This window comes from Myxine glutinosa, chromosome 8 (genome assembly GCF_964187855.1).
Source record: "Myxine glutinosa chromosome 8, kmMyxGlut1.1, whole genome shotgun sequence".
Classification (NCBI taxonomy): domain Eukaryota; kingdom Metazoa; phylum Chordata; class Myxini; order Myxiniformes; family Myxinidae; genus Myxine; species Myxine glutinosa.
This window is the reverse complement of record NC_136268.1, coordinates 72,685,623-72,696,357: the sequence shown is the minus strand read 5'-3', so window position 1 is coordinate 72,696,357 and position 10,735 is coordinate 72,685,623. Positions and strand designations below refer to the sequence as shown.

The window sequence follows — 10,735 nt, the reverse complement described above, 5'->3', positions numbered from 1 at the left end:
AAATTGATGTAATGGGTTTTTGACCGTCAACGCCATGAACCGCTAACACTCAAAAGCCCATTTATCGCGCCTTATAAAGCAAAACGCAAACCGAAAGCCATGCCTCTCAAGCGAGGCGTGCTTCCGTGGTCACGTGATCCACAGGTGTAGCTCATTATACCCGCACGCGCGACACGCTTTGGCGGTCACGTGACCAGCCACTCTGGAGGCGGGGATCCCCGCCGATGACGTCACCGGCTGGAGCAAGGAGATTCCTCGCTAATGTATTTCGACGATTGCGTGTTTTATATCCAAGCAGAGATGCTTTCACGGCAAGATAACCACGTGACCGGAACCGGAAGCCACAACCGGAAAATTCAAAAAAATAAATTTTTTGAGCTCGTACATCGGATCTCGGCTCGTATCCCAAAGCAACAAACCGCCCGAGCGACGGCTCGTATCCCGAAAAACTCGTACGTTGGGGCACTCGTAAGCCGAGGTACCACTGTATATATATATATATATATATATATATATATATATATATATATTTATATATATATATATATGTCGGTCTGTTGACTTAGGACTTGAGACTGAGAGAAGGAACAACTGATATATTTATTGGATTCGTCAAACACAAGCTGTGGAAAACAGAATGTCGTATAAGAAGCTCACAAATGACCAACTCTACAACAAAATGCTCTGGGGAGCTTGGATTAATACTTTGCTTTATATAACATCCCAGGATGAGAGACAAAGGGTGAACTCATATGGCCCCCACAATAGTCCTTTCCTGTTATTCAGTTAGTTAAGGAAGTTCGAGGCCAGGCAAGGGTTATGCCCTAATAAGCCTATGGCCAGTAGTATGAGGTAAACATGTTGACAACATAATCATTGAGGCTTGAAGGGAAATTACAAGGAGATAAGGAGTGGACAGCCATAAATGTGTCAACATGGAGAACATTGAGAACTTGGAGGAGTGTAGCAGCTTGCAGCCAAGACCACAGAATGGGAACACAAGCTGGATTTCGACAGTAAAAGAGAACATGCCATCACAAGGCATAAAGTCACACAAAGTATATAATCCTTAAAAGGCCATAACAGACAAAGTAATGTAACATAAGTCCTTAAAGGATATAGAGGATATAAAGGTATATAGCAATCAAGCAAAACAAAACATATAATTGGTTATACTTGTTAGTTACTCAAACATCATGAAAGCAAAGGGGGAGGGGGATCTCAAGTCCCCACATACCGCCCTTTTGGATCTAAGATACAACGATGTCTACGAGCCAATCAAAGGCCTTTATTCAATCAAAGTAGGAAGACAGTAAATGGAAAGACACCGCGCGAATGCTGCCCAAGTGAGCATGCCCCGTACCCAAAGCACCCCGCATCGCACCCAGAAGGACGATTAGCGTGTGTATGTGAGTATGTGATGGGAGTTGATGTGAGTTGGCCATGAAGACATGGAGATCCAGTCGTGTGTCGGATCCACAACGAAGACGTCTGGTTCAGCCGGGGTCCACACCCGAGAGGATCTCCCGACCCACTCTTGGTCCACAGAGGTGCAGCCGGAATTCCCCCCTAGCAAAGGGCTCGCCCAAGCATGACCAGGCGTAATCCTTGCCGATCTTCGGCGCTAATCGATGTCCATGTCCATGTCCATGAGGCCTCGTACAAGCTGGTGTTCTGGGGAATGCACAACATCATTAGTATCTGATGGCATAGGTTTCTGGCCACCAATAAACAGGGCATCATAATCCAAAGGAAGGAGAGAAACCTCCTTTGAGTCAAAGTCGAGTTTGTCCGAGTCGACGTCGTCATCCATGGACGAGTCTTCAGAGTCGGAACCCAGAGTATCTTCAATGTCAGGTTCCTTGACACCCAGACCCTGTGTCGCAGTTGGGTCCGGAGTTGGGTCAAAATCCAGAGTTGGGACAGTGACGATTGAACCACTGTGAGCTCGTGAGACATAAGGAGACATACCCCTCATTGAGACATAAGCATCACTAGGTGACTTTCGCGAGTGATCCACAATATCATCAGAATCATCATCAGTAAAATCATTCTCATAGTCAAAGTTATCAAAGTCAATATCAGATGGACAATCTTCGGAAGCGGAGATCACATCATCACCGCCCAAGGACTCGTTCAGGTCATCGTTCCAGGATCCGCAGTCCGCAGTTATGTTGACAGCCAGAGGTTCATTTGGATCCACGGTTAGATTGACTTTCAACACCATGGCTTTCTCTGGTGTCTCCTTCGTTGTCCATCCTCAAAACCACTTTCTCACATACACAAGGACTAAAGCCTTGATTAGTACTCCACAAATCACAATTCCAAGTATTATTGCCAAGGCGGTCAATATCCACTTTACTATCGTGCCTGTCCATCCCTTAAACCAGTCAGTGAGCCACTGGTGGGAGGCTTCTCGATCCGTTCGATCCTCTGTCAATCTGTGTGCACTTTCCCTTAACCTTATAATAGCAGCACTGACCCCCTTCGATGGGTCAGGAATGTACGTACAACATTTACCTTTAATTATTCCACATACCCCTCCTCGTTCTGCCAGTAACATATCTAAAGCAACCCTGTTTTGCATAACCATTGTACGCATGTGGACAACTGTGTCCAACATCTTGTCGTGTGCTGTAGCGATGTCATTGGCCACCCTTTCTAGGATTAGCACAATTTTGTCAATGCGGTAACTATTCATGACCGTTCCTGCCCATGGGAAGAAGAAGCTAACGCCTTTCTCCCAATCGGCGCCATGTAAGGTGGTGGTGTCATCATCATTCCAATAGGTTCCCCTCCGTGTTCTTATGGGTGCCGTGATACCATGCAAGTGTTGTCGCAATTCCATTTCTGGAAAGACTGATCCTAGGTAGCATGTCCCCCCCCCCCCCAATTATCAGGTAAATACGGGTAAGCTTTATTTCCGCACACAAACATGGTCCCGTGTGGTGCCACTAAATGGGTGGACATACAAGTGAGAAGGCCTGGGATGGTGTTTGTCCCGTTTTCCCCTCTCCATGCCAACTGGAGGTGTGTGAGGTTATGTAATGGCGAGCTTGTAATATTCACTAGCAGCCTGTGTTTCCCTTCCCCAGGGTCCGCAGGGAGGGTATTCTTACACCCGGACCTGCCCATCAGTACTTGGCCCTTTCCCTCTAAGCAGAGGGCCCCGGCGCAGGACGTTCCTCAAAGTGCCGGGACTGGATGGGGGGGTAGTACTGAAAGACTCGTTTGCACGCGGTCCCGTCAGAGCCTTGGCTTGTCAGGGTTGTACTGATGCATTTGGTGTCTAATGGCTGCGATCACAAATCATTGAGTGACAAAGGTAAAACTACCATTGGTATTCCGGTAGTGCTGGTGCAGGGAAAATGCATACACGTCCAACATTGTGTCCTATTTTGTGCTATGGCCATGTGTCGTGCTACCTTCCAGTATGTGTTTTCCTCTGGCTCCTTCCTTACTTCCTGGGCAGGAGGGGGTTTAATGACGTATACGGCGCAACTAGGCCAGAATTGGTGTTTGGTTTGTTTTAGTTTTTTGTTCTTTTTGATCAGCTTGCGGGGGGGGGGGGGGGGGCATATTCCACATTCCAGTATTATTGTTGTGTCTGGGCCAACGAGGGCATGTGTCAGTAGGAGGGTAGTATTGTCGATACCAGTGCCCCATTGATATCCTGCGACGGCGTGACTGTTCACGACCCCAGTATATGTTCCGTTTTCCACCTTTCTAATTTTAGTTAGGACTATGCGTGGTGTTGTCATGCGTGCCTGTGGTGTCCTATTGTGTACCACCATGGCTTCCATCCATCTTACAGATAACCACTTAAAGTTCGTCTCCAATTTACAGCAATTTACCGCTATCCCCTGTCCCGGGGAGCCGTTATGTATTTGACGGGGTAAAGTTCGAATAATGAGAAGTTGTCAGGTCCTGGGTATTTGGGGAGGTCCTCTCTCAGTGGTTTAAAGTTCAAAAGCCTATCTTTGGCAGGGTTTATCAGGCAGCAACCCAGGACTCCCATCACAATGACCATCGCTGCCGCCCTAGGGAGACTGTAGTGCCCCAAAAGGTGCATTGTCTTGGTCAGTGTGGGGTGTGGTGTCTGGTGTGGCCTGTGGTGCGGGAATGGACAACTTACAATGGGTGGCGTGAATCCACGAAGGCTTACCCTCACAGAAGACCGCCGTTGGTGTGGTCAGTAGCACCTGGAATGGTCCCTTCCACCTTGGTTCCAAAGCGGCCTTGTGGGTGAAGTGCTTTACAAGCACCCAGTCGCCAGTGTGGAAGTCGTGGATGGCGTGGCCTATTGGTTCAGGCAGTGCCTCTCGTACTCGAGCGTGGATGCTGCGCGCCACGTTGGACAATCCTTTGCAAAATCTTAAAAGCATGTCATCTATCACAGGCAAATCAAGGTTGGACATGTCCGTCGGGGCTGAGACGGGCAAACTCATGGGTCGTCCCATCAATATCTTGTGGGGGGAAAGACCCGTAGTGCGACCAGGGGTGGAACGGATGCTTATCAATGCAAGCGGGAGAGCTTCCGGCCACTTCAAACCTGTATCTGCGCAGAGTTTTGCTAGTTTGTGTTTTAGGGTCTTGTTTCTTCATTCCACAAGTCCCGCCGACTGTGGGTGGTAAACGCAATGGAAGGATTGTTTCACGCCCAGCGCCTTTAGGATGCCCGTGACCACCTTCCCTTTGAAGTGGCCCCCTTGGTCTGAAGAAATTATCTGGGGAATGCCAAATCTGCATATGAAATCCCGCACGAGGCGCTTCACTACTGTCGGGCATCGGACTTGACACATGGGTAGGCCTCGACCCATTTGGTGAACGTATCTACGATCACCAACACATAGCGGAATGTCATGCTCGGTTCCATTTCCATGAAATCGAACTCGATATTAGCGAACGGCCCGATCGGCGTGGGACGGCCCCCGTTGTGTGAGTGCCTTGGCGGTGCCCCTCTATTGTATTGTTGGCAGACCACACACGATCGGCACACTTCGGATACAATCCGTGATAATCCCAGTGCCGCCCAAGTATATTTTATCTGCCCCATCACCCCCCTCTGGCACACATGACCATTTTGATGTGCCATGCGTGCCAGCCAAGGCAGTAAGTCCCTGGGTGCTATAGGTTTTCCGTCAAGGGTCCACATCTCACCTGGCCCGGGGCGTATCGCCCCTCGTTTTATCCAATCCTCGTGTTCGGTCGTTGTCGCGGCGTTTTGCAAATTTAGGATGTCGTCCTTAGTTGGTGTGGCAGTTGGCCCTGAAGTCGGTATATCGACAATCTGTGCTAGTGCCCCCTTTGCTCGTGTTACCATCAGCATGTTACGTCATATCTGTTGGTTGGCGGCCTTTCCTGCTGCCTCATCCGCCCTTGCGTTGCCCCGAGCAACGTCAGTGTCCGCCCTTTGGTGGCCGCGACATTTAATCACCGCGATAGTGCGGGGAAGCAAAATGCTTTGGAGTAGCCCTTCCACTAATGCGCCATTTTTTATCACCGAACCTGCAGATGTGAGGAAACCTCGCATCTTCCAAATTGCTCCTTTGTCGTGGACTACCCCGTGTGCGTAGGCCGAATCTGTGTAGATGTTGACGGCAAGGCCTTCCGCCAAGCTGCATGCTCTGGTTAAGGCGCACAGCTCCGCCTGCTGTGCGGAAAATGTAGGTGGAAGACGCCCGCTTTCTACTGTCTCGTTATCTGTGCACACCGCGTACCCGGATAACAGAAAGTCATCCCATGCACGTCTAGCTGATCCATCGACATAATATATACAATCGGGGTTGTCCAGGGGAACGTCCTTCAAATGTGGTCGCACCGTGGAGACTAGCTGCACAACATCGGTGCATACATGGGGTTCACCCTCCTCTGGGGTGGGCATCAGTGAGGCTGGGTTGAGTGTCGTGCATCGTTCAATCGTGACGTTGGCCGCAGTGATCAGTGCGGATTCGTATTGCATTATTCTGGTGTTACACAAATGCTGTGTGTTTCGCTGTAATAACAGCGAAGTGATGCAGTGCGGCACCCGTAGCGTCACCATGTGCCCCATTACAATGTCCGCTGTTCTTTCTACTGCGTACCTGGCCGCTGCCACGGCCTGCAGGCACACCGGAAATCCTTGTTCGACAAGGGTCTAACTTTTTACTAAAGTAAGCCACCGGTCGCTCCTTTTCCCCATGAGTCTGTGTCAATACGGACTGGGCAAAACCCCCCACTGCGTGAGTATAAAGGGTAAATGGTTTCGCGTAATCTGGGAGTCCTAATGACGGTGCCGTGACCAATGCCTTTTTCAGACCCTCAAAACAACGCATCAAATCGTCCGTCCATTTCAATTGTTGCGGAGCGCTTGATTTAGTAGCCTCGTACAGTGGTTTAGCCAGCAGTGCAAAATCAATTATCCAAGTGCGGCAGTATCCCGTCATACCTAGGAAGCGCAGCATTTGCCGTTGCGTGCGCGGACGCGGTATCTCCATGATAGCGGTCACCCGTCCGGCATCCAATTCCCGTTTTCCGTGCGAAATGGCATGTCCCAAGTAAGTTACGACCTTCCACACGAATTGGAGCTTAAGCCTTCCTACTTTGTGACCCTTGGCCGCCAAGGCCTTTAACAGGGCCATAGAGTCATTTTCGCAGGCTTCCTTAGAAGGGGAACAAATCAACAAATCGTCAATGTATTGCAACAACACTGACCCTCCCTTTAGCTGCACATCCCCTAGGTCGCGGTGCAGCACCCGGGAGAACAGAGTGGGGCTGTCTGAAAACCCCTGGGGTAACACTGTCCAAGTATACTGACGCCCTCTATGGGTGAAAGTGAACAAGTATTGTGATTCAAGCGCAATGGGCACAGAGAAAATGCAGAACAAAGGTCAATAACCATGAAGTATGTTGCGTCCGGTGGAATTGACATCATGAGGGCCTCCGCATTTTGTACTACTGGGTGTATGCCTTGTATTACCTTGTTCACTTCCCTTAGATCCTGTACAAATCTCCATTTATTTTTCGTTGGCTTCTTTACTGGCAGAATTGGTGTGTTGCATGGGCTGTTAGTTTCCACGATTATTTTCTGCTTCACCAGGGACTGGATCACTGGCGCTATGCCCACATCGGCCTCGGGCCGTAGCTTATATTGTTTCACGTTTGGCAAGCGCATCCCCGGTTGCACTGATATTACCAGAGGTTCGGCGGCTCGCATCCGCCCGACCTCATCGTCCCATTGAGACCACAATTCGGTTGGCACCTCCGCCAGGAGGTCGTCAGACTCACCCGGGCTCGTAAGTACCGCTCGCATGACATAGTTGCCCTTAGGGGGCAGGTCTGCCTCTTCGAACACCCCTTCCCTCTGTTGTTCCTTAATTTCAATCAAGTACCCTTCGCTGTTCTCGAGCTGTCTCACAGTCCAGTGGCCCTCCTTATACCAATAACCATGAAACGGAGTTTTCTGTAACCGCCCCACCATCCAGCCTATACTTTCCGATGGCCACCCTTTGGCAGTAGTAAGGGTAATGTGGGTGGCCACTCCTGAGGGGTATTGGGTCAACGCACGCTGATCCGCGGATAGGGCCACCTCAATACCTATCCCTTCTCGGGCGATCCATATTCGTGACAAGTGTAGGGGCGTGCGTTTGCCCAGCGCGTCTTTAACCCTTTCTCGGTAGTCTTCGTCCTCACCCTGTGCATCATAGTAAGCCGTGCAGTGGGGTGGATCGTCCTTTAGGTGCTCTATTTAAATTTGGTGCAGTTGTAGCCAATTTTGCACATTTGGGTTCTCTATGCACACGGTGTCTATGACGTGTGTCCAAGTAGCCAGAGCTCCTTCGTCCAAGCGCCACCAATACGCGGTGGGGCCTGGACAAGACAATGCCATCATTAACAAGTCGCGTTTCGATTCCGCGACGTCTACAAAGACTCCCTGCTCTGTGCATGAAATTTGACAGCCCAAACGGCAAAGTAAATCCCGTCCCAACAAATTCGGCGGGGCAGTAGTAGTCATTAAGAAAGCATGTTTGGCCTCTAGAGGGCCGCATACTACTCGCACCTCCTCTGAAATGGGGAGCGCTTGGGGTAAACCTGAAACGCCCATTATTTGAACGTTTTTTCTTGTGGGGCGCAAGGATGGCAATTGCCCCTCATTAATGGTACTGCGGGTCGCCCCTGTGTCGACGAGAAAATCTAATTGTTGTCCATCCACATCCAAAGACAGGGTCGGTTCTTCTGTCGGCATCATAGTCAAAAGGGGAGCAAAGGAGAATACTGGGGGAAACTCCTTGGGCAGCCCGCCGGCATCCCGTCAATAGGCCGCTTGATTGCCCTGAGGCGGGAACCCCTTATGGACGTTAGGGCAGTCGCGTCTCCAGTGTCCCATTTGTCCGCAAAGGAAGCACGACCCTTGCGGAAACGGCGGAGCGGAGGGTACAGGTCGTCCACCTGTGCCACGCCGTCGACCGTCGTTTTGGTGGTCCCCACTGTGGCTGGTTTACTTGTTCCCATTGTGGCTGGCCCTGAGGCGGGGGGCAGGTCCCATTAGTTCCATTCTGTGTCCAGTAATTTGGGGAAGGCCCATAATTTTGGGAAGGGGGTTCTTGTGGGTGCCAGTTCTGGGGAGGGGGTCCTTGTACGGTCCAAATTTGAGGAGGGGGAGGAGGGGGTAATGTCCATTGTTGTCTCGCTCTGTCCATGTCGGCTAGTTCATTGTTGCCTGCATGTCGACATGCTATTTTGTCGATACATGCGTCACAAATCCTTTTCACTCTGAATGGCCCACTCTCCGTTGGGGGGATGGCCCCTATATATGGGCCATTCGTTGTACGGATCCACGTCGGGTTTCTGGTACTGAGCGCGTATGTGGCTCTGACTCCGATCTCCCTTTTTATTTTGATTAAGTTGAGCCCGTTTTTCCTGGACGAACATTTGCAGTATTTCCTCCTTAATATCCTTCTTTTCCTCCAAAGAGGAGCCCGGGCATTGTTCTAACTTGTCGCATAAATCATTGGTTGTCATTCCCTTCCAGCCGAAAAGGACGGACTGTACCTGTTTCTTTAAGGCCGGCCAGAGCCCCTCTATCAGATATTGGTTTACCAATGGTTGGGGTAGCCCTGCCAGCTGCATCGGGCCCAGTCCTCCCCAGCGCGCGATGGCCTTTTCCATCCTTTCCCGGTAATCTCCAATTGATTCTCCTACCTTTTGTTTTATGGCCCCGATCTTTCCCCAATCCGGACCTCCCGCTGGCAACAGCGCCAGATCAATGGCCTCTAGCAACCGGCGCTTCAGGTCCTCCCATGCGGGCATTGTTATCTGGCCCACTCCTACCGCCCTTGGATCTGCCAACGGCCATGGTACCCTTTGTTTAGCCTTGTCCCATACCTTGGGTGGGAGCACAGATGCTCCCATATGAGTTATGTCTCGATAGTCGCAATTGCCATGCGTGCAATTGATCCAATTTGCCATGGTTGGTGCTATCTGTCGTGGATTATCGATAAGCAAAGTTTGAATCCTTTCCCGCATTACCGTTAAAGCGGAGTCTTTCCATGGTACCCTTTCTCGGACCCCATTACCTTGAGCATCAACTCCGATAACTTGTAAGGGGCACATTGTCCCCCCCCCCCCTGTTATTTCCTGACATTCCTTCAATGGGGGGTATAGACTATACATTCCGGTGGTAGTTTGGGGTTCTCATTCCCACTATAGCCCACCAATGAGGTATATAGCCCTCCCGGTACTATCCGTGGCGAGAACCCTGCGATGTCGGTCCCGTTATCCGTCCCGTTGGCCCCTTGTTGTGTAAACGGATTACCCGGACTCAAATGGTTCTGGGGGGTAATTAATTTGATGTCGTGGGGTTTCGGCCCCTGGGATAGCTGGGGTGCGAAGGTGGCAGGGTTGCAGGAAGGGGGTGGCGGGGGCACGGAAAGGGAAGGTGGTGCCTGGAACCCTGGGACAGGGCTCAGGTCTGGGGAGGGTAGGTTGGTCACTACCTCCCCTACCGCGGGGCCTGGATTTTCAATGAGCGGCCTCAGTCACGCGTTGGCTTGCCTATCTATTTCCTTAATCGCCTTGTCCTGCAATTTGTTCGCCTGCTTCCTCAGGCCTTTGAGCTTCGATACTTCACCTGCCAGGCTAGCCTGTCTCGACCTTGCCTGTCGCTTCAGCGCCTCCTCCTTCCACCAACTGAAGACTTTCCAATAGTCAGGCAGAAAGTGTTTCTTTTTCTGTTCTAACTTATCTAGTGCCCCGTACAGCGCTTCCAATTTCTCCAGCGCGAAAGACCCTTCTTCGGGCGACGGTTCACCTAGGCCCTTGGTTAGCTCGGCCCATCCTTTACCTGGTCTCACTGCGGCATATTGTTGCCTTTTAAACATAAAATATGCCGGGGTATTTCTGAGAGGCTCACCCCGCCTTCACAGATTTATTACCCATCCTTAGTTTTCTTTGGCCGACCTTGGAGAGTTCTTGGTTTACCGGCGTTGCCTTATTCCCGAGAGGCTCTCCCTCCTACACGGGTTTATGGCCGCCTAGCCTCACTCCTCCCTTTGTGTGCTAACCGTACCTTACTTTCCAGGCGTCCAACGCCCTTATAACGCTTCTAACCTTACTTACGATTCCAATTTATTCCCTATCCTCGGGCACCCTCTTGGGGAACTTCGTTCCCGTCCCAGAATGTTACCCTGACGAATCTATAAACAGTCAGTTGCTCCGAGACCCAAGCGGTCCATATTTAAATTTGGTTCATGAAGAA

The 10,735-nt window shown here is 50.7% G+C and overlaps 1 protein-coding gene across 1 annotated transcript; it reads right to left on the bottom strand.

Annotated features, from left to right (window-relative positions):
- Window positions 1-586: 586 nt before the first annotated feature.
- LOC137415013 (uncharacterized) lies at window positions 587-2,857 on the bottom strand. The gene is made up of 2 exons (XM_078782790.1): window positions 1,766-2,857; window positions 587-1,674 (listed from the first exon to the last, which is right to left on the bottom strand). The coding sequence occupies exons 1-2, from the start codon at window positions 2,225-2,227 to the stop codon at window positions 1,570-1,572; spliced, it is 567 nt and encodes a 188-aa protein (XP_078638916.1). The 5' UTR covers window positions 2,228-2,857; the 3' UTR covers window positions 587-1,569.
- Between the last annotated feature and the right edge of the window lie 7,878 nt (window positions 2,858-10,735).

What these genes read in the sequence shown, in the direction of transcription:
- LOC137415013 (XM_078782790.1), bottom strand. Translation starts at nt 2,227, where the DNA reads ATGGTGTTGAAAGTCAATCTAACCGTGGATCCAAATGAACCTCTGGCT. An exon ending in TCGACTTTGACTCAAAGGAG is followed by an intron (nt 1,675 to 1,765) that starts GTTTCTCTCCTT and finishes TGCATTCCCCAG; the next exon opens with AACACCAGCTTGTACGAGGC.